The following is a 23,982-nucleotide window of genomic DNA, read 5'->3' on the forward strand; positions in this document are numbered from 1 at the left end:
CTATATGGCGATCTCTTATTTATGCTTGATGAATGTTGTTCTTCTGCCCATACTGGGTCGGCAAGGATCTTTTGTAGGGCTGGGTTTCTTCTAACGTATTCTTTGAGTTTTTCCTTGTCTGGGAAGACTCTTACCTCTCCACCTATCTTGATCGATAATTTGGCTGGGTAGAGTATTTTTGGGTTTGCGTTGTTTTCCTTCAATTTTTGGAATATTTTACTCCACTCTCTCCTCTTCTTCATAGTTTCTGCTGATAGGTCTGAGCATATTCTTATTTGGGAACCTTTATATGTGATTGCTTGTTTTTCTCTAGCTGCGCTCATGATTTTCTCCTTTTCCTTAAAGTTCGATAGTTTAACTATTATGTGCGTTGGTGACTTCTTCTTGGAATTCAGTCTAGCTGGTGTTCTCTCAGCCTCCTGAATGGTTGCCTGGTTTTCATTCATTAAGCTGGGGAAGTTTTCCTTCAAGAGTTCTCTCACTATTGTTGCAGATGACTTCTTTGTTGTGTCCTCCTCTGTATGCCAATAATTCTAATGTTGTTCCACTTCATAGCATCAGACATTGCTCTTAGATTTTCTTCAGCTTCTCTGATTATCTTATTAGATTCTTGCTCGCGTTTGTTGAAGTCTGCTTGGCTGTCCTCCAAGTCACTGATGCGCTTCTCTGATTCCTCCTATCAATTCTCAAGCTCTGTGTTTCTGCTATTGGTTTTGTTATCTCCTCCCTAAGCTCCTGTATTTCTCTTTGGTGTATGGCCTTTATCTCCCCTATCATTTCATCCTTTTTCTGTATTGTTTCCCTCATACCTGTATGATACAAGTAACTTTCTGAAAATTTCTTTCTGTGGCAGCTCAATGTCTGCTTCTTCTATGTATGTTGTTATGTTCGGGATATCTTCTGCCATTTCCTTTTGTTTCTCCTGTTTTTTTGTTGAGGTGGTTGGGGTTGATGGCTGTTTGTGTTGCATTGTTTTAGAGGAGCCAGGTGCCATTTTCTAGGGAGTCTAAGAGCACTGGCTCTCTCTAGAAGACTTTTAGGAATGTAGAAAGCTTTTTTACAAAGCAATTCTGTTGTTAGTATTCATGTAATCTAAGAATTCTACCTGGGGCTTCAAAAAATTCATGGTAAAATGGAATTAAACAATAATAGAATTGCTCCACAAACTTCTTAAAGCTCTCGCATATTTTAAACATTTTTTCAACCATTATTTTATAGCATTCTATTATTAAAATTAGTAATAAACCTTCCTAAGGATTCTGCATAGTTTTGAGATGGAAGGAGGTCCCTGGGGGGAGGGATAACACCCTGAATTACAACACTGGGTGGCACCAACCCTACTGATGTCACTGGCTATCAAATATGTCATAGAATGTACTATGTTTTAATAGTTACAAGTAAAAGCATCATTATTGTGACTCTTGGCAGAGAGCTGGTCCTGACTTATAGTGGCCCCCGTGTAGGCAGAGTCAAACTGTGCCATAGCGTTGTTAAGGATGGGACCTTTTGGAAGTTGATAGGCAGGCCTGTCTTCTGTGTTGTTGTTGTTGTAAGGTACCCTGGAGTTAACAACAACCCCTAGTGACCCTGTGCCAAATGGAACTAAGCCCTGCTGGTCCCTGCATTATTCTCACCCTCACTGTTGCAGCCACCAAATCGTTGCATCTTGCTGAGGGTCTTGATCTTTTTAGATGACACTCTACCCAGGTGTGAGGTCCTTCCCCTGCGATTGACCCCGCTTGATAACACGTCCAAAGAACTTGAGACAAAGTCTCACTATCTTCTCGGCTAAGGAATATTCTGGTTGTGCTTTTTCCAAGACAAATATGTTCATTCCTCTGGCAGAACACAGTATGATCAATATTCTTCACCAACACCACAGTTCAGAAGCATGAAGTATTCTTGGGCTTTCCTTATTAATTATCCAGGTTTTACATGAATGTGAGGCAACTGAAAATACCTGGCTTAGGCCAGGCACACCTTCATCCTTAAAGTGACATTTTCAGTCTTTAACACTAAGCCTATTCAGCCCAATAACCTTCCAGAGAGTAACTGACAATGTAACTGTTTGTGCTACCCAAAACTCCAAAGAGTGATGTCATGGTCTAATTAAAAAAGATTGTTATGGATTAGGTTGTGCCAACCCTTTCCCTACTCCATATTAAACTTCTGAAAATGTGACCTTGCTTAGAAATCAAGTTTTTAAAAGATGTTATCAGTTAAGTTAAAGTCATAATAAATGGGGTGGCTTACAATTCAATACAAGTGGTGCTCTTATTTAGTAAAGAGGAGAAGAGACAGAGATTGAAAGAGAAGAAAAAGTGCCATCTGGCGACAGAATTATAAGCATGGGCCACCCAACGTCAGGAAAGAGAAGAAAGCATCTTCCTCTAGAACTTTCTGAGAGACTGGAGTCCTACGAGCACCCTGAAGTCAGGTTATTCGCCTTCAGATCTATGAGACGATGAGTTTATGTGGTCATAAGCCACTGACTGTTTGAGGAATTTTGTTACGGCAACCCAGGAAATGAAATAAACTGTCAGTATAGTATTACGGGAATGTCATCTTTGAAAATTCTGACGGAAAAGTGTGAAATGGCTGCTTAAAAATCAATGAGGGCCATGAGTCCATTTGATGAGGAAACAGGAGTCTCTTCAATAAATAGTGCTAGGAACTTTGGATTTCCACAGGCAGAAAAAGGAAACAGGATCCATGCCCCATATCAAACAAGAACAACAGAAAGACTCAAAATGGATTAAGGATCTAAATATGTAAATTAAAACATAAAATTCCTAGAACAACCAGGGACAATGTTGTGCAGCCTAACAATAAAAGCAGAAATAGGAAAAGAGGAAATACATAAATGGGACCTCAGAACAATGAAAAACGTTTGTTCATGAAAGGACTTCACCAAAAAGCATGGAAAGGCCAACTACCAACTGGGAGATTATCTTCAGAAATCCCGTATCTGACAAAACATAATAACTATATATACACACATGTACACACACACATATAACTATGAAAATGTAACTCAAAGGACAACCCAATCATAAAACAGGCAAGGACTTGAATAGACAGTTCAACAAAGAAGACAGTAAGATGGGCACCAGACATGAAAAGCTGTTCAGCATCACTAGCAAATCAACCCACAGTGGACACCATTTCATTCTCACCAGGCTGGCTAAGATGAGAATTTTAGAACGCAAACAGGAAATGTTGGCAAGCATATGGGGAAGCCGGAACCCTTATCCCCTATGGTGGGAATGAAAAATGGTACAGCTGTTGTGGAAGTCAGTATGGCAGTTGCTCAAAACCTAAAAATAGAACTACCATAAGACCCTGGAAGTCCAGCTCTAGGGATATACTGACAAGACTTGAAAGCCGAAACTCCAAAAGAGATGTATATACCGATGGTCATTGTTGCCCTTCCAAACAGCTGAATGATGCAAACAATCTAAATGCCACCGACAGATAAACGGATAAACAAAATGTGGTACATGCACCTAATGGAATATTTTCCAGCCAGTAGGATAAATCCAGCCTTATCATGATGGATGGAGCTTGATGACATTATGCGGAGGGAACTATGCCAATCACAAAAGGACAGACATTGTCTGACCTCACTTATGCAAAAAGACAGGGGTAGGCAACTGTACAGACACCAGAGCTTATTAGTGCGGACTAGGGGTGGGAGCGAGAAATATGGGGGGATGGTATTGGAAAAATTGTACATGCTGATGATTTATTTGTGTAATTGCTGTTGCTAAAATGTACGTCTGTGAAAAGTTAAATTGGCAAAACTCGTGTGATACATTTACAACAATAAAGATATAAATATAAAGCAGCTACTGAGGCTGCTTATGTACAATATTTAGCTATGATGGGACTTAGTTCCTTGCATTTGGAGGCTTAGGGTGCTGGTTTCATGGGACACCTCTATTGTTTAGCTTAATCACAGTGTTTAGTGCTTCTGGTCAACTTTCTAGTTTGCTGTGAGGACCACAGCACATTGGTCTCTATAGACCTGAACAATAGGAGAAGAAAAAGGAGCTGGAGGAGGAAATGAAAGATGTGTCTATTTGCCTCCATGAACAATGGCCACCTTTGCCATGAGATCAAAGGAGCTGGATGGTGCCCCGCTCTCATTACTGAATATCTTGATCAAAGTTTCCCAGACGAATCCTAATCAAAGGGAGAAAATGCAGAACAGGATTTCAAATTCTCATTTGAATTTGACTTCTGGGAGCTTTAGAAAGTAGATGTACCCCTAAAACTCTTGCGGGTGACAGCCCTTAAATTCAAAGCAAAATATTCCCTGAAGTCATCTTAGAAGCCAACAACAGTTTCCTTGAACTAGTCTAAGTTCTCCGTGAGTCTTCATGCACATGGATAACATGGGCAACAGCTACTTGAGAGATCGGCTAGAAGCTTTAGGGTCGTGAACTCATGTTATGAGGGAAGAGCAAGTCAGCAAGGAGGGCGGGGCGGTGAGCACCTCAAGGAACATGCTCCTTCCACTAAAGGGCAGACACAGAAATGGCCATCCTGGTGAATGTTTCCTGCCATATCTGCTCAGCAACAAAATAAATAAAATTCAGAAGGAAAAGGCAACGAAATTGTTTGTTATAATAAAAAAGTTTTAGAAGAAAAAAAATGCATGTATCTCCCTGTATCTCCATTTCCATGCTGTATCCTCCTTTTAATAATAACAATAAAAATACAATTGGAGCCTTGCCTAAAAGTGGCTAGCCCTTAGCTAAGGTCTCCAACCTGCTAATCATTCCAGACTCACTGAGATGGAACCAGTCTCTGCAATGAGCAGTGTCCTCACACTGCCTATTGTCTCTGCCCTTGTGTCTCTTGAATCCCTTTAGGGGAAATTCAGAGCAGCTGCAACTGCTTGGATTTACAGCAGACATTTACTGGTTATTTACAACTGACCTCATGGGCTGGTTATCTTAAAGTGACCAATCTATTAAATCAACCGTACGCTGCTCTTGACTCACTGTTGGCAAAGGTTAACCAAATGTAAACATTCTGCAGTCAAATAAATCATAAATAGGAAAGGGACACAAAACTTTGTGGAAATCCATTTACTTCCATTTTTGCACTAACTTTTTTTATGTCACTTGAGTGTGTGAGCATACAAAGACACACAACGTACATACACAGACACACACATACATACATACATACATATAGAGTTTCTTACTTTCTGTCAGATGTTATAATAGGACTCCAGTAGTGAGTAAGACAAATATCTTACTGCCATTGCGTAGATTCTTATTCAGATTGTCCCTAAGGTCCGGGTAGAACTGGCCCTTTGGGTTTCCCATGACTTTAAATCCTTGGTGGAGTAGACAGCCTCATCTTTCTCCCATGGAGCAGCTAGCTGGTGGGTCTGAATAGCAGATCTTTCTCCCTCTCAACCTGGGGCACCAAGATGTAAATGCAAAATACCAGCAGGAGCAGGGAACAAAAGGAGAGGTCTGCGGACTGGGCCCCAATCCCAACTACGTGGACCACCCCCCTCCCCGCCCCCGAAGGATGCACTTCAGAGAACAGCACTGAAGCTACTCCTAGGGAGAGGGGCGTTTCTGATCCGGAGCAAATGAAGAGGGAAGGAGAGAGGCTGAAACTCACCAAACCCCGAGGTCAATATTCTGGCTCAGAGCAGCCAATGCACAGAGAGACCCACAGGGCCGGCCCCACCATGAGACACCACGGTCTCACTGACCCATAGCACTACAGGACACAGCACTGGAGACATGGTTCAGGAGTTGCACCTGATCTCACCCCACCACACAACACAAGGCGTCCAGGACAGATAAGCCCCTAAGGACCAATAATGAGAGTAGCAATACTAGGGGGTTAAGGGAAGGGGTGGGGTGGGGGTGGTAGTGGTAAGGAGGAACCGATCACCATGATTGACATATAACTCCCTCCCAGGGAGATGGACAACAGAAACATAGGTGAAGGATGACAGCAGTTGGCGTAAAACAACAACAACCAAAAAATTTATAAAGGATCAAGGGTTCATGATGGAGGGAGGGGAAAACACAGAAGAGTGGACACCAAGGGCTCAAACAGAAAGAAACTGCTTTGAAAATGATGATGGCAACATATGTATTAATGTGCTTGACACCGCGGATATGTATGGATTGTGACAAGAGCTGTAAGTGCCCCCAATAAAATGATTTTTTTTAAAAATAGCAGGCCTTACTGGTTAACCGCACAAGTTCTTGACTATTTACAATTCTGGTATGAAAGTCAACCTCTCATCTATATTCCTTCTCTTGAACATTTATTAAGAGCTTTAAAGGCTAAAAATGAAAACCAAATCCAATACCCCCACTCCAATGCAACACACAGAGACCTTTAGAACAGAGTAGACTGGCTCCACGGAGACCCCAAGGCACAGAAGCCTCGTCTTTCTCCCAAGGTTTGACTTTGCAGCTAGGAGCTTACTGTGTAACTCACGACACCACCAGGGCTCCAATTCTGAAGGCAGGGAGTGGGACTTCAATATGAATGGGAGAGTCATTGATGCCTGTTAGAATCACTGATCTGATGAGGCAGGAACAGAAGGTGGGAAAAGGAAGGCAGACGCAGCAGCGACGCAGCAGCATGAAAGAAAGGTCTTTGGAATGAAACAGCATGATATTTTGGTCCAACTATAACTAGGTCTAGTTTTTAGTTCAAAGGCTGATCTCACTAAAAAACTCACTGCCATCGAGTCATTGATGATTCAGATTGACACCCTGTGGGTTTCCCAGACTGTAACTGGTTGGTTGTTTGGTGTGTTGTTTTTTTTTTGAGCGGGGATGGGGGATTCTGGGGCTGCAAATCTTTTTTTTCAATCATTTTATTAGGGGATTTTACAGCTCTTATCACAATCTATACATCTCTCCATTGTGTCAAGCACATTTATACATTTATTGCCATCATCATTCTCAAAACAATTTCTTTCTACTTGAGCTCTTGGTGTCAGCTCCTCATTTTTCCCCCTCCCTCCCCACTTCTCTCACCGCCCACGAACCCTTGATCATTTATGAATTATTATTATCTTGTCCTGTCTTACACTGTCTGACATCTCCCGTAACTGTTGACAGGAGTCAAAAGCCCGGTCTTTCTCCTGCCAAGCTGCTGGTGGTTTTGAACTGCTCACGACGTGGAACTGTGGATCGCAGCCCAGCGAGCAACCACTATATACCATTGACTTACGACAAGTTAGTATGTGAATGTTCCTAAAGCCTTTCTCCACGTCTTACTCCCCAAAGCATGGCACACAATCAAAAGGAAAGAGCGAGAAGGTCACAAGGCTTTATGTCTGTGTGTCTGTGTTCATTAGGCCCATGTTACGGAGGGCATTAACAATGAAAAAAAAAAACTAATACTTGTTCAAAGTCACCCGGGGTGGAACTGAGAGAGTGTGGAGGGTCTGGGGGTGAGTCCCATCTTACTGTGATTGTAAACATTTTGAGCACAGTTTGGTGTCTGCAGGATGTGAAGATCAGCACGAATAGACGTTATTTTCCAAAGCACAAAGTCAGGGGTCTGTTATCTTGGAAACAGCAAAGGACTTAGAGAAAAGAATCCTGGGTTCCTTTTCAAGTCCTGCAAAATACGCCCTTACGGCTAGGCCTCCATTTCCTCTTGCCGAGTGAGAGGATTAGAGCAGACAATCCCTCAGATTCTGTCTGGTTTATCTAAACAAGAAGGACTTGCTGTTCAGAGGCATCCTTTCTACTGCGGGGATAAATACTCAGAATTCCAACTCTTCCGAGTTAGAGGAAGCCTCCCTCCTTGAGCAATAAAATAGCGATATCCAGTCATCCTTCAGATCTTAGCTTAAAGGAGACTAGCCTTGTTTTCAGGACTAAGATGTCCCTGACCCAATTCACGGGGTTTCCAGTCACCTCACATCTCCGTGAAAGCTGGGTGTTGAATAAGGAAGACAGAAGAAGAAGAGATGCATTTGAATTATGACACTGGCAAAGAGTCTAGAAAGTACCATGGGCTGCCAAAAGAACAAACAAATTTGTCCTTAGAAGTAAGAATGGCAAGCGTTTTTATCACATACTTTGGACATGGTATCACGAGAGGACCGTCTCTGGAAAAGGGCATCATGCTGGGAATAACAGACGGGCAGTGAAAAAGGGAAAGACCCTCTATAAGTTGAATTGCCCTGGTGACTCCACAGTGGGTTCAAATACAACAATGAGGAGGCTGCAGGACTGGGCGGTGTCTTTCTGTTGTACATAGGGTCGCTAGGAGCCAGGACTGACTTGATTACAACTAACAGTGTCTCCGCTGAGCCTTCCCTGGGGCCCTTGTGGTAGTCACATCATTTCATGTCATCTTGAAGACACATAAACGTGTAGGAATGATATTCAACCTGTCAAGCAGGTCGTAGTCTGGTCACCTCACTTGGTGGTGCGATCTAAAAATATAGCTCCCTGGAGGCTGCTCTCTCTCTCTCTCTGCCTTCACCTTCCTGCTTGCCGGCCACCCTGAGAGCTGCGGGAGCCCTGAGATGTTTTCCACAGACTTTGGATCCACAAGGCTTTGTACCCAACAGCCTGTGATCTTTCTGCATTCTGCACCATTGCATGTGAGTCTGAAGAGGAGCTTATGGACTCGTATCTGACTTAGGGACATGAGCTGCACTGGGCTGGGATGTTTTCTTGATATAGAATTACTTCTTGATACAAAGCTCTTTGTGATGCATAGATGAACACCAGTGGATTTGTTTCTCGCGTCAAGCCTAACACTGCCTTTTCATTGAATAGATGATATCACAGTTTGTAATTACACATTTATCTGTGTGATTAGATTTTAAACTCCAAGAAGGCATAGACCGTATCTGTTTGCACCAATGACTCCCCCTCTTGAGTCCAGCATGGGTGGGGCATACAGAAGATGCTCTTCAATATTTGTTGCTGACATGGATTTTAAAAGGAGCTCACAGTGTTCAGGCTTTAAGTTCTAGACATAATATTCTTTCCTGACTTTTAGACAGTAGAGTAATGCATTTTTTTCAGGTCATTTATTTATTTTCCTCTTAGTTCTTCCACTCAAAATCCAAACTCACTACCATTCCAACTCAGAGTGCCCCTAAGGGAAGAACAGAATTGCTACTGTGAGTTCCTGAGACTATACATCTTTATGGGAGTAGACAGCCTCCTCTTTCTTCCATGGAGTGGCTGGTGGTATTGAACGGCTGACCTTACGGCTGACAGCCCAATTCATAATCCACTATGCCACCAGGGCTCCTCTCTTATCTAAGCCAGGGGAGTGGAAGGTAGAGGCAGAAGAGAGGCATCCCCTGCAGTCACCCAAAGCCACAGTACACACAGGGGCCCTCAGTGCTATCTTTCCTATTCTCTGAGGAGCAACGACGGAAAATCATGAAATAAACAATGGCATTGCCTAGGAAGCACATAGCTCAGTTAAACCTCAGCTGTGAGACTGGTGCCCTGGTGGTGTAGTGGTTACGAGTTGGGTTGTGATCCTCATGGTTGGCAGTTCAAAACCACCAGCAGCTCCGAGGGAGACAGACTGGGCATTCTATTCCGATCAATAGTGACAGTCTCAGAGACCTACAGGGGTTCACTAGAAGTCAGAATTGACTTGATGGCAGTGAGTTTGGGTTGGTTCAAGAGAGAGTTTTTTAAAATCATTTTATTAGGAGGTCATACAACTCTTATCACCATCCATACATACATCAATTGTGTAAAGCACATTTGTACATTCATTGCCCTCATCATTCTCAAAACATTTCCTCTCACTTAGGCCCCCGGCATTAGGTCCTCATTTTCCCCTCCCTCCCCGCTCCCCCCTCCCTTGATAATTTATAAATTATTATTTTGTCATATCTTGCCCTGTCCGACGTCTCCCTTCACCCACTGGTCTAAGAGAGCATTTAGCTGAGTTTCACTCATCAAAGAAATGGGATAAATCAGATTTTGGGTCTTTTTTTTTTTTTTTGGTGTTCAGAAGCAGCATCAGGAGGTCCTCATTTCTCTCCATTGACACGCAAATGATCAGCCCATCCGATGTGCATATGGTGCTTTTGGTCTGGAATGTGCTTCTGGTATCAGCCTTGGCTACTTGGGTGAGTGGGCACAGAGAGTTTATCAACTGCCGCCTTTCTCTTCCCTCTACTTACCCTGAGATGCTCGATACTTGTAGCCGAGGGCCATGATGCACGGTGAGGTTGAGGCCTCTGGGCAACCACGTGGCAGTGCCTTATTGGCAAGGAGTACCCCTGTCTAGGACCACATGGAAACCAGACCTGCTGACTGCAGCAGGGAGCAAATGGGAGCTGCTGCCTGTGCGTGGTGGGCTAGAAAGGGCGGAGGTGCTGGGGACAGTGCCAAGCTGGCTGCTTGGTGGGAGTGTGGGAAGAGTCAGGGGGAGGGGTAAGCCAGGAGAGGCATCTTGCCAACTCAAAGGCAGTTGGGCTGATCCCCCCAACCCGGCCCCCCTGCCATGCTCCCCTCCCCGATTTTCCTGCTTCAGTGAGAACGTCTGCTGGTGGGGGTTGGAGTGGACCCCAGAAAGATGGGTCTGCCAGCTGGGATCTGAGCCAGGGGGAGGAAGAGAGGAGAGGGGCAAGAGGAATGAAAGAGGATCAAAGGAGAATACAAGAGGAGTTAGCCCACAAGAAAAAAGGAGGGGGGGGGAGGGGAAGGGAAGACAGAAAGTAGATAGGTAGACAATGAAGACCACGTTTCTGTGCTGCAGACCAGCTCCCAGAAGAAAAGCAGGTTCACAAGAAACACACGCAGCGACCACATGGTACTGACTGTAGAAAGCATACCTACTGCTTCTAACTTTTCCATGGGAATGCATTTTCACCAAACAGCAACACCAGAGAGAGCTGCAAACTATGAAAACCTGTATTGCTGTAAGTTTAGCTAAAAAGAGAACAAATGAGCAACTGAAAACCCAGAAGAGCAGCAGACTACTTCTACATACCAGGTGTGTCCTGAGTCATCATCAAGCCTGAGAGTCCTTCCCTGTCCTTCTAGCCTCTAGCACAAAACAGAGAGGTAAGCATCTCTCCTCTCTGACTTCCAGAGCTGAAAATAAAGTGCCGGGAGGGGGGGCGGGTTTCTAACAACAAGTGATGAGACGTTCAGAACATTCTAAAAAACCATCAAAGGAATGTGCATTTTTTGTGATGGTCTCATAAACTGCACGTGGTCTGGGCTCTGGAAGTTTACTGGCTTTAATTTCATGCACATTGGGCTGCTAACCCCAAGGTCAGTAGTTCAAACCCACTGGCTGCTCCTTGGGAGACAGATGAGGCTTTCTACTCCTATAAAGAGTTAGTATCTCAGAAACTCACATGGGCAGATCTATTCTGCTTGCTATGGTCCCTACAAGTCGACATGGGCTCGATGGCAGTGAGTTTGGCCGGGGTATATCTGAGCTTGAGTGAGGGTAGGGTGGGTTCATTGGTAAACTACTCACCCTCCATGGGAGGCTTGAGTTCAAATCCCAGCTAATGCACCCAGTCCTGGTGGTATAGTAGTTACTCGTTGGGCTGTTAACTGAGAGGTCAGCAGTTTGAAACCACCAGCTGCTCCGTGGGAGAAAGAGGGGGCCTTCTACTCCCATGGAGTCTAGGAAACCCACATGGGACATTCTTTCTTCTCCCACAGTGCCACTGTGGGTCAGAAGAGACTCGATGGCAGTGGGTTTGGTCTTTATTTTAATTTTTGGATTTATAGGCTGCCCCCACCCTGCAGTGGGAATTTGTGTGTTGCTATGGTGCTGAACAGGTTTTAGTGGAACCTACAGATTAAGGCAGACTAGGAAGAAAGGCCTGGTAATCTTCTTCCATATACCAGCCAGTGAGAACCTTATGGGAGAATATGGTCTGATCCTCAGCAGTCACGAGGCTAGAGCTGCATCGGGCAAAGTTTGTGCCGTTGTGTATAATGCTGCTATCATTTGGGGCTGATATACAGCAGCTGAAACAGAAGGTGGGAGGGGCCTCACTTGGCTAATATAGCTGATTGATTACAGGGGGGGTGGAAATCCCCCCATCTTTCCGCTCCTAGTTCTGAGTCGAGGCTTCAAGAAACCTTGCAAGCATCCATTTTTCATCCTAGACCATAGCCATTGCCACGCATATAAATCCAGGGAACTGTGATGGCGGATGGGAAGTCACCTAGAGAGCAGTCTAGTTGTCTGAAGCATTTTAGATGACAGGCAGATGACCCCTAACCATGTAAGGGAAGCCAGCTGAGACCAAGAATGGACTGTAAAGAGAAATGCGCTGGGAGCCACACGTGGCGTCCTCTAACTACATGGGAGGGGTGACCTCCCTGCCATCGTCACTTCTGACTCATCGCTCCATGAAAGGACAGAGTACATCTACCCCTGTGGGGTTCCGCGACTGAAAATAATCATGGAAGCAGAAAGTGCCCTTTTTCCCCCATGGGACAGCTGGTGGGTGCAAACTGCTCTGGGGATCAGCAAACCTTGCTTCCTCAATGCCATTCCGGGAGGCTCTCACTTCACCAGTCGGCCCCCTGCCTGAAGGCACTCGGCCACATTTGCTAAGTGCACTGGGAAGTCCATTGCTCCACCTCATGCGCTGGCTCTGGGTTACACGGCTGCCACTCTTCTGGTGTCAAAGCTGTCACTTGGCTCCAGGAAACTCCATGTGCAGGGATCTTAGGCTTCAAAGAGTGCACTCCGGATCCTGGCTCTTCTCTCCTGCTGGGACGGAAATCCTTCCTTCTTCGGTGATGGCTCATTTTACACCCAGAAGGAGGGCAATCACGATTTACCCTGTCCCTTATAACTGAATCCTATTCCTATCCCGCACCACCTTCAACAAACGACTGTTTGGTGGCAGTAAACGACTATGGCTGGAAGAGCCATATGATCACAAGTAGCTGGGCCAGCACAGCTGGGACAGCTAACACAAAGCCCCCAAACTAAGTGTTTTCAGCCCTTGAGTGTTGGGGGCGTTTATCACAGAGCAAGAGCTAACTGATACAGACACTGGAGACTCACCTGCGCATTCGTGCTGTAGTCCTTTCCCGTAATAGCCTTTTTCACAGATGCATTCAAATTGACCGGTGTGTGTCCCACATTTGCAGCTTGCCATTCGGTCACAGCAGTCTTTGCCGGTTTCACAAAGATACGAACAATGGGACATATCCTCTTGAATAAAGCTCCCAGAAGGCAGATCTACCAATAACAGGAGACAGAGGGCAGTAAAAAATGAATTAGTAGTTGAATGTTCCATTCTGTAGCCTCGGAACACTTAAAGTCAGGCTGGAGAAAATTTTCTTTCCCATCCGCCTAATTCCCAACTGCTCCCCCATCCCCACCCAACTATGAATGTGTATGATTTGCACCACCACAGTCGGGGAATTTGGCTTCAGCCAGTTAAATCATTTCAGTCTGGGATCACATCATCAGTTCGCAAGGCCATGCGGGGTCAGGCAGAAGGGAAATTCTTTAGCAAGGTCTCTCCAGATGCAGCAGGAAGTAAGGCAGTCAGTCCCCCAGGTCACTCCCTGGCCTGCACACAGCACAGTCCCACGGCTTCCCTCTGAGGCCAGGCAGCACAGCCAGACCACCAAAGCCTTTGTTCACATTAGAAATAAAACGACGATCCTGGCTGTAGGGTAAGGGTGTTGACCATGAGTTACTGATTTAAGAATAACTATCAATCTGTGTTGGTAGTGATTTGATTATAAACTTAAATCATTGCACCAGCTAAAGGAAATAATAAAAGCAGAATCCAGTTCATCTCCTAATTTGAAACAAATTGTCACGTGTAATATAAATAGAGCCCGTTCTGATGGTTAGAACCAAGCTAAGAGGTGACTTTACAAAGCAGAGTAACGGTCGTATAGCTGACCCGCAATAGAAGGGCCAGAAGCGGGCAAACAATAGGTCCATTTACTCTGCTGAAGGAGGTCAAGGTCAGTCTGATTCCAGCGCTATGTTGCTGGAACCAGAAATACTGATGGGTCCCCAATAGGAACTCAAGTGGGTAACCTTCAGCAAGATCCACGGGCTATGGCTGACTACTTGGGAAGGAGATTGGTGATGGTCAGAACCAAAACTGGCACCTGTGAATTATGACTCTGAGCAATAGAAAAGAGAGATTTCAGCCTCTAGGGAAAGTGACCACAAGACCCAGGGACCCTATCACAGCTACATCCAACTGAGAGGGGGGTGGGGTGGGGCACACGGTTTAAAAGGTATTCAACATGGGTTCCCAACACAGCTCCGAGGCACTGAGCCACAGGTTTACTTGGCAATAGACAACCTCCAAAAAAACAAGCTCAATGCTATTGAGTCGATTCCAACTCATAGCGACCGTTGGTCAGGGGAGAACCGCTCATGTGGGTTTCCAAGACTGTAACTCTTTCTGGAAGTGGAAAGCCTGTCTTTCTCCACTTGAGTGGCTGGTGATTTTGACTTGCTGACCTTGCAGTTAGCAGTCCAGCTCGTAACCACTAAATCACCAAAATCAAACTCACCGTCAGTGGTCAAGTCTAACTCCTAGTGCTCAAAGGCAGTAGAACTGGCCCTGTGCGTTTCTGAGACTGTAACTCTTCATGAAAGTGGAAAGCCTCGTCTTTCACCTGCAGAGGAACTGGTGGTTTCAAATGGCTGACCTTGCAGTTAACAGCCTGATGCATAACTACTATGCTACCAGGGTTCCCTTAATAAACAGCGTTGAGAGCAATAACAACCTAGCCAGGGCTAGTGCACTGGCTTTCAGGTCTGGGACAGGGGTAAATGGACAAGGTACATATGAGGAAAGCTATGCTTCCATAACCTATGTCTACTGAGACTGGTCAGAAGTCTGCACAATTTTGAGACTTGGAATGGATCCACCCAAATGGAAAGGAACCTCAAAAAAAAAAAAAAAAAAACCCAAGAAAAAAAACAGAACAAAACATACAGGCAAGGGAAATGAAGTTCATTCCCTTTGAACTGTATCATCCTTCAGAGATAAATCTTTTTTGCTTTTTTGTTGTATTTATTCACAACCACTGCATGAGATCTTAGTCTCCTCTTGGAACTATCTATGGGAGGCCTGGTCCACTCATTATAGGCATCACAAATTTCTTGGACCCCTGTGCTGTCATAATTTAACATTGGTTGAATCATACATACAAGGATCAAGCCAGATTTGTCACCTAATTTGTCTGTTGTCTCCTAACACACTAACTCATACAATTACACATCCTTATAAATGGTGCATAAAGAACAGTCATGAATGGATTTGCTGATTTTCTCCTCTTTGGGGGTTACTGCTTTTAGGATCATACATAAACACATGTATTTCAAGCTGTGATAGCAAGAAGTATGTGTCAAGTATCAATTGTCCGTCTGTCTTTATGTGTATTTCTGGAAACATCCTGGTGAGGCTCACCATGCCTGTCTCAGGATGTTTACTTCAGCTGTCCAGATAACTGTGAATGGGACCTAACTGCAGGCTTCCCACTCTGTGTGTGGCCTGGAAATGCACCTCAATGCATTCCGTGGATTCTGACAGTGCCAGGTGGGAGCATATGGAGAGTGTGGGGGAAATATATCACAGCTGTTCCAAACAACAGCAACAATACTCCTGTGGGAAGGCCACTCTGTCATCTTAGCAGGAAGTTCAGCACAGCTCTGTATGCACACAAGACACGTGTGCATCATGCTCAGCGAGGCCCTTGTGAGGATTTGGAATTAATTTCTTGGGGGGTTCAGGTGGGAAGCCAAAAGGGAGCCACTAGGATTCCATTACCTTCATGCAGTGCCCGGCGAGCTAAAGCCTCAAATTCTGCGAAACTGTGGAGCAGGTAGCAGTGCTCCTCCTTTGGGGCGGAAGCCATGTCATTCAGCTCTCGGATGTTTCCTTGCCATATGCCAAAAGTGAAGATCTCCACGCCCCCGTCCCGCAGCGACGCTGCAATTGGTCTAGGGTCACCCCCATTGGAATAGCCATCAGTAATGAGAAATATGACTTTCGTCGCATTTTCTCTAGAATGACGAAGAATTTGCTGCAATGGAATAAGAAAACATGAGTTTTACCAGGTTGTCTCCTAGGTGTTTGTCAGGAGCATAAGTATTTCTGGAAGGTGGGGAATCCAAGCATTGATGAGGGAGAGTAAAACAGAAAGAGGCATCAACAAGAGCCTGCAGTGACGGTCATCTCATGTCTATTTCCTTGAGTTACTCAACAGAACCACCATGTAAAAAGTACTGACGATGTATTGCATGTTATTGCTATGCAATTTACTAATGAAGGGCAAGTAATGTTTGTGGAATGAATTTTGTCTGTCAATAAGATCACTTATTGAAAAACTGACTGGAGCTCTGTTGTGTCCTGGGTTACGAGTGGCAGTTCGAAACCACCAGCCACTCCTTGGGGCTTTCTAATTCAGTCAAGATTGAAAGTCTTGGAAACTCATGGGGCAGTTCTACTGTGTCCTAGGGTAGCTATCAGGCAGTGTTGATTTAATGACAGTGAATTTGGAGCTTTTTGAGTTATTGATGAACAAGTCTTCATTGATTATCAGACTTTCCAAATACAAACTAAATATAACTCAGGGCTTATGTATCTGCTTCCGAGTAAATGCATACACATATACACACATTTGAAATATTCAGAATTACATAGATACATGTTAACATGATCGTCAGCTAACTAAAAGGTCCACTGAGAGGCATCTCTGAAGAAAGGTCTATTGATGTACTTCCATTAGATTTCAGCCATTGTAAACCCTGTGGAACATGACACACATGGGGGTCATCATGAGTGGAGTTGATTCAAAAGCCACTGACTATATATTCCAAACACATATACGAGGAGATATCAAAGCCCTCCCCCATAAAAAAAAACATAATTGCTCTGGGTGGAGTGGAGCTTTCACAGCACTAAGTTTTCCCACTAGGGGAGCATCTAGCAACTTGCTCTGAGTTAGTGCACCCAGTACCATTGCCTGGGAAGGCTCTCTCTGGTCACAGTGAATTTTTTCATGAAAGCAGTTCATTCACATCTCATTTTTTGTGATGACGGATTTAAGAGAACAGTGTGCGGCTGTGAAGTTTAGTTTCCTGCTCAAGAAAAATGCGGCAGAAACTGTTGTGATGTTGGACACAGGTTACAAGGATAGCGCTATGGGAAAAACTCAAGTATACGAGTGGATTTCTTGTTTCAAAATAGATGAAATTAAGATAAATAAGTGAATGAATGAATGAACAAATAATTAAACAGATAGATAGATGATAGGTAGGTAGATAGATAGATAGATAGATAGATAGATAGGAAGAAAGAAAGAAAGAAAGAAAGAAAGAAAGAAAGAAAGAAAGAAAGAAAGAAAGAAAGATAGATAGATAGATAGATAGATATGGTGAAATGTTGATTGATGACAAACTTGTTCTGAAAGTCCATCAACTTCCTGAATGGACAAAATTGTAGACTCTTCATGTATTTGGAGTTTGTTCCACCAGGTCAGACTGTTAATCCAGCTTTCTATTTAGAGGTTCTGATAAGATTGCATAACAGTGTTGACAAAAAAACACCTGGTTTGGTTTTTGTGAATGAAGACAGACATGAAAGGACAGTGATTTGATGATGTAGAAGAGGTGAAGAAAAAAATGAGGGAGGAACTGTCCAAACAGATGAGTTGGAACAATGTTTCCAAGAATGGAATAGCAGATTTGACCAATGTATTAAGTGTAATGGACAGTACTTTGAAGGTGATAGGTTGTTTTGTTTAAAAAAATTAAATTAAATGCATAGCTTTGGAGGGAAAATTCATTTGGAGGGGGTACTACCTTGTATACATTCAACATGCATAAATACATCCCTGCAGGATTATTCCCTACTGATGCACAGCTAGTTTACAGTGTTTATCTTCCCCGTGCTCATCCAAAATTATAAAATTGATTCAATGCTTCATATTTTTTGGGCCACCCAGTATGAGCACAAAATCAGCTGCATTTGGTGCTGTGTGAACACAGTATAGAAAAATAGTGATTCCTTAAATCCGCCACTTGGGTTTTGTTGTTTTAGGACAAGTGAATTATGCTTTACAATATTATACATTATTCATTATTCCCAGATAGTAAGGAAAAACGAACCCTCTTTAAAAGCCTGTATATATTACCATTACTGTTTTCAACATTAAACTTCAAAGGCACAAGAGATCCACTAGGGAATCTAGCACTGTAATTCAATTTGCCATTGATGCTGTTCATTAAAAATGTGTAGGAACGGTAAAAGTGCCCAAAATATTTTCTAGTAAATTCTTAGAGGCAATTCAATTGCGTCAAGGAGTAATTCTAGAAATACAGCAGGATTTTCAGAAAGCATGCATGAAAACGGACAACTCTGCCTTACGCTTTTATAAAGGTAAGAGATACTATGGAAGAAGAAGACTTCCCTAATTCACACTAGAGAGTAGGATCCGTTCATAAATTTCCCTAGATGATCACGTTCTCTCATGTCTGCCGAAGGCCCTCTTTACCAGCGTAAGCCAGTGACTGCTGAGTATAACGCAGCCAGTCTCAGCCTGGTGTTTCAGTGTATGTTTGTTGCTGTGGCTAAAGCTGTGCAACTCAAAGTTAAAGAAAATTAATTTAATCAAATGTGAATCTGTAAGGATTAAGACACTTGGCTGCTAACTGACAGGCTGGCATTGCCAACCTGCCCAGCAGCTCTATGGGAGAAGAAATGGCAACCTGCCCCCATAAATAGCACAGACAAGAAAGTTCCCGGGGGCATTCTACTCTGTGACATGAGGTTACAATGAGTGAAAAATCAACCCAAGGGACTCTAACAACGACAACAACAAACGACATTTAAAATGACCTTTGAGGCTTACTACCATTCAGTAGTGCCGACTAATAGTAGCCCTAGAGCACAGAGTAGAACCACCCTTGAGTGTTTCTGAGACTCTAGATCCTTAGTGGAGCAGAGAGCCTCGCATTTCTCCCAGGGAACAGTTGGTGGGTTTGAACTGCCGACCATGCTTACCCGATTAAGCTACACATTGAGGAGAGGTATTCAAACACTCCACCCCTTCTCAGAAACCAAGTGAAACAGTCCAGGAACATAAACAGTACAGATGGGACCATCCTGATCCGAGGCACAGAGGCTGGTGTGTGTGGCAGGACGACACATGTAGTCCCCAAATCCACACACCAAAGGGTCCAATCAACAGTCTCAAAACTCTTGCCTCTCAAGATTTAAAAAGCTGTACTCTTCATGAAAGACAGGAAGAGTTGGGAAGTGTGAAACTCACCCCCACCCCTCCACCCCTACCCCATGCAGACTAAAGTAGAACTTGTGAGGTGAAGGAAGCGAGTGAGAAGCAAGAAGATTTTAGATGTTGCTGGAAGGCCCTGCTCTCTGCACTGATCCATCTCAGAAGAAGGGATCACTGACATCCCCTCAGGTACAGGGATCCATCAGTCCCATTCCCATTTGGACATAGGGGATTGTAAGAAGTCCCACATATGTACTCTTGGTCACATGGCATAGGACAATATTCTTGCATGACATGGGCAACTATTCCTTAGCACTATAACTTTATAGACCAGTAAGGGAGAGAAAATTAGAAGTATCTCAAGCCTTTTGTATTCCTCGAGAGGACTTGGAGACAGAGCATTGCAGGATTACATGTTTGCCAACGGAAGAGACCGTGGACCCTATGAACCGAAACCAACTGCCTATGTGTGTTTCCCTGGTAACACTGACATACAGCGTCCTGGAAGGCTCAGGAGATGGTTACACGGAGGGAAATAACAGCTGCCATGGAGGCTTGCTATGACCCAAACATATGACAAGACAATGGCATATCTCAAGATGCTTGTGCAGGGTATATCAGAGCTCAGAGGGGCCGCTCTTTGCTGTACGTTTGCAAGAGCCACAGAGCCGAGGCTCTGCTTCAGGAAGGAAGGGAGAGGGAAAAGATGCGGCATGTGAGTGAATTTTTAATAGACAAGGGTTCCGAAATTTCTGACATTGAGGTTGCTTGAATGAATCTAGATGGAGTCTTCTGTCATCAGGTGGGTTGGGACCACAAAGTGTAAATTAAACATAGCGTGAGGAAAATTTTTAAATGTTATTTTTTTTCCACCTCAATTGCCTGATCGTGATCATGAAATACTTGATCACTGGCACATACACTTATTCTTGAGAAAAGGTAAATACGCTGTTAAAGACTACGAAGGGCAGGCCAAGGTTGGGGATGCTTCATCTCGAAGCCCCTTTGAACGTGGTGTTACAAATGCTGTCTTGCAATGTAGTCATAACTTATGTGAACAGCCTAAATTAGGATTCACACAAGAAAACACTGCACACAGCTCCACCGTGCACAAAACACTTCAAGTTCTATTGTTCTTCTCTTCCTGCAGAAAAGTGGTGAACATTTACAGAAATCATTGTATCTGATGGCAAGATGATATTTTAGCAAAAGAAGAGCAGCCTAGTAGTCCAAGCAAACAATTACACAATGTATGATTTACACAGCACTGTAGAGATAGAGAAGGGGTGGGATGATTTATGGACAATATTCTACTCTCCTGCCTGCCTCCTGCACAGTTTTTGAGCTTCACCTTACTTGGATGATGACACATGGCTCCACAAAGCCTATTTTTTCATGCCCCAAGTTTCAGAAGTCAATAGGTCCATGGTAATGCTTGTGGAATGCAATAGAGGCACGGCCCTTGAGTCTCTTTTTACTGTTACCAAAATAGTTTACATCATCTGCTACCCTTTGTGAGGCATTTAAGAAATCTAATTTCTATTTAAGAAATAGAAACGCAGAAAAATGAATGAGGTAAACCCTTGCTGCCAAAGAGAAATTCCACATGAACTTTGTCGAGTGAAAGGTTATCGCCATCTGCGTTGCATCAAGCCTCTGATTAGCTTGTATAAATATCTGGCAGGGAAGTAAGCTCCTCTCGTCCAGCACAAGTCACTAGAATGATAAAAATGCAGGGTTGTGTAACATTGTCCTAACACCCGAGATCCATCACCATTACACAAGACTGCACCCCCAGCCCCTAAACTCAGGCCACAAGGGAACTGTTGTTTTTAATGGTCTAGAAAGATCACAACAACAGGTCTGATGTGGGGACAATCTTTCCCCTTGGGCTTGTGAATTAAACTACATTGTGGTATACTACCAAGGAGCCCTGGTGGCACAGCTGCTAACCCAAAGGGTGATGGTTCAAAGCTACCAGCTGCTCCATGGAAGAAAGATGTAGCAGTCTGCTTCTGAAATGATGGCAGCCTTGGAAAACCCTAAGGGGCCACTTCCACAACGTCCTATCGAAACCTCGTGAGTCAGCACTGACTTGATGGCAATGGGTTCTTGATTTGAATATATTGCTAACTGCAGTACAACCTTAGTTGCCATTACCCTTTGTGATTAGTTTTGACTGAAGATACAAACTAGTCGTAATAAGTCAGTAGGTTCTGACTAATACATCAACCCTGACACTGCACAACTGACCATGAATTCTCTTAGCTTGTGTTGGTTCAAAAATGCTTTATTTTTATATCATATATGTATGAATATAATTCTGGTTCCAACATATTGTTTCTTTTTATTTCAGTGTGTTAATTATGTCACTCCATTGTTGAGTCTGTTGCCTCTTACTGGTGCTTTCATGATCTCAGGTGGCTTTTTTTCCTAGAAGTCAGGTCAGTTCTGAGCCAAAGTCCCAGGGCTGTCTCACCTACTTTGGGCATGTTATCAGGAGAGACGAGAAAATGGACATTATGCTTGGTAAAGTAGCGGGTTTGCAAGAGGGTTCATGGAGTAGTGGTCAGTAGTTCAAGTCTACTCAGTGGCATCTCTGAAGAGGGGCCTGGAAAATCCCTCTGGAAATCAGTCACTGAAAACTCTACGGAGCAGTTTTCCTTGAACGCACACGAGGTCGCCATTAGTCAGAGCAGACTCGGTGACCAATGATAATGGCAATAAACCAAAACCAAACCCATTGCCTCGAGTTGATCCTGACTCTTAGAGCAGCCCCCGGAAGTATCTCCCGGGCTGTAAATCTTCATGGAAGCAGATGGCCTCATCTTTTTCCTTTGGAGCTACTGGTGGATTTGAACCACCGACCTAGTGGTTAGCTGTCCAATGCTTACCCAACAGTGCCGCCAGGAAAACGGTCACTCATAAGTCCTATTTTAAGGAATTTAGTTCTGTGAAATGATATTTGGTATGACTAGATATCTTAGTAACCAGTCCTGCTGTAAGAGAAATACCACAAATGGATGGCTTGAACAAGCAGAATTTTGTTCTCCTTCATTTTAGGAGGCTAGAGGTTCAAATTCAGGAGAAGGCTTTCTCTCTCTGTTGTCTCCTTTCAACATCTGGGGGCTCACCGGCTTGGCATCGATCTTCCCCTGTATCGAGGGGGCTTCCAGCACAGGCATCCTGGGCCCCGATGTCATGCTTCACCATCAGCTCCTCTTTTTTGGTGGTAGTGGGTCCCTCTGATCACTGCTCCCTTGTTAACCCATTTTATATATCAAAAGAGGTTAACTCAAGATGCAATCTCATCCTGTACATTGCATCCTACTTCATTAGCATAACATCTTTGAGTCCTGCCTCATTAGCATAGGTGTGAGATCTACAGCACAGAGGACAATTACATCAGATCACAACATGGAAAATCATTACATAATTCCGAGAACGGTAGCCCAGCCACCTTGAGACATATTTTGATGAGGATACAATCCCGACCATAAGACTATATATGTCAGCTGTCTTCCAGGGAGCAGAAAATTAGTAAACGGTGTCAGTGTTTTATTTTCCTTTTACATAATTTCCCTTGATAGGAAATATTACGATAAACAAGACAAGTTGGGATACTTTCCTCAACCTTCACCTTCCAAATTTTACCCAGCTTCATCTGTTAGTTAGCCAGTGGTTTTACTATGAATACTGTTATTCCTCAGTTCCAGGAAGTTGTAGAGTCTTCAATATTATGTGCTTTTGTTAAGAACTTTTCTTTTAGAAACGCAGTTATTTTTCTGCTTGTTCATCATTTTCCGGTCTTCATTTATTCTACTCTGTCTTCATTTTCTCTCTTCAATTTGATGGGCATGCTCGTCTGTAATGTGGCTATTTTGGTAGTATGCAGTGTTGTTTTGCTTTCCTTCAATTGCTGGTTAGGAATTAATCCTGGCATCGTAGTTTATTTTTCTCACTGAGGGAATGGCCCAGGGACCACATCTGCTCTCCTCTAGCTACACAAAGGAGAATCCAAGGCTAATTTCAGAGGTCAGACAGGCCCCCACCCTCTAGCCTTCTTTTTCCTGTTCTGACAGCAGCCACCCTTCCTCCAGCATTCTACTCCCCTTCTGGGCTCGATAATTCATCGCAACGACCACACAGAACTTACAGACAATACGCTTGATTATGAGATTTATTAGGGGAGCTAGCAGGTTATGAAAATGCTAAGGATACAGTTATTTGTCCACGACATTTCTGCCCAGCCATCCTGGCAGGCATCTCTCTCTCTGGTCTTCAACCTCTCAGCACATGATCCTCTGGCCTCTGTCCTGCTTGGACAATTGGTACAAAAGGCTTGATGATATGTACCAAGGTCTAGGCGCTGCTCCTCTACTCGGTCTCATGGTTTTGCCGCAGTTCCTCCGAATTGTGTCATAAGCTAGGACCCGCAGCTGCTGGCGCTTCTGCTACGTCACATGGGACTATCTCATGGCTCAGCCTGTGGCTTTTCTTTCTTGACAGCCGTGGGGTTCCTCTTCCTGTTTCTGAAATGGCTGTCTTCTACCCAGAGATAAAGAAAGACTGACCAATTCCTACCTTAGAGTCTTACATCGGCACCCAACTCTTTGATGGGGATTACAAAGGCTACGAGGCAGAAGGTGGAGAAAAGATTCTGGGTAGAGGAGCCATACTAAGTAATTTCAACTGAGTGCACTTAGAACAGTTCTTTGTCTTATGT

The 23,982-nt window shown here is 44.0% G+C and overlaps 1 protein-coding gene across 1 annotated transcript in view; it reads right to left on the minus strand.

Moving 5' to 3' along the window:
• SVEP1 (sushi, von Willebrand factor type A, EGF and pentraxin domain containing 1) overlaps window positions 1-16,677 on the minus strand; it is a gene marked incomplete at its 3' end in the record, with an annotated part of 165,946 nt that extends 149,269 nt beyond the window's left edge. The window contains exons 1-3 of the mRNA XM_045296537.1: window positions 16,660-16,677; window positions 15,788-16,043; window positions 13,042-13,218 (exon numbers count right to left, since the gene is read on the minus strand). Coding sequence (XP_045152472.1) covers window positions 13,042-13,218; window positions 15,788-16,043; window positions 16,660-16,677 — 451 coding nt within the window. The remainder of the gene's footprint in view (window positions 1-13,041; window positions 13,219-15,787; window positions 16,044-16,659) is intronic.
• Between the last annotated feature and the right edge of the window lie 7,305 nt (window positions 16,678-23,982).

The sequence above is a fragment of the Echinops telfairi genome, unplaced genomic scaffold (genome assembly GCF_000313985.2).
Source record: "Echinops telfairi isolate 266 unplaced genomic scaffold, ASM31398v2 ScPeMD7_7410;HRSCAF=8448, whole genome shotgun sequence".
NCBI lineage: Eukaryota > Metazoa > Chordata > Mammalia > Afrosoricida > Tenrecidae > Echinops > Echinops telfairi.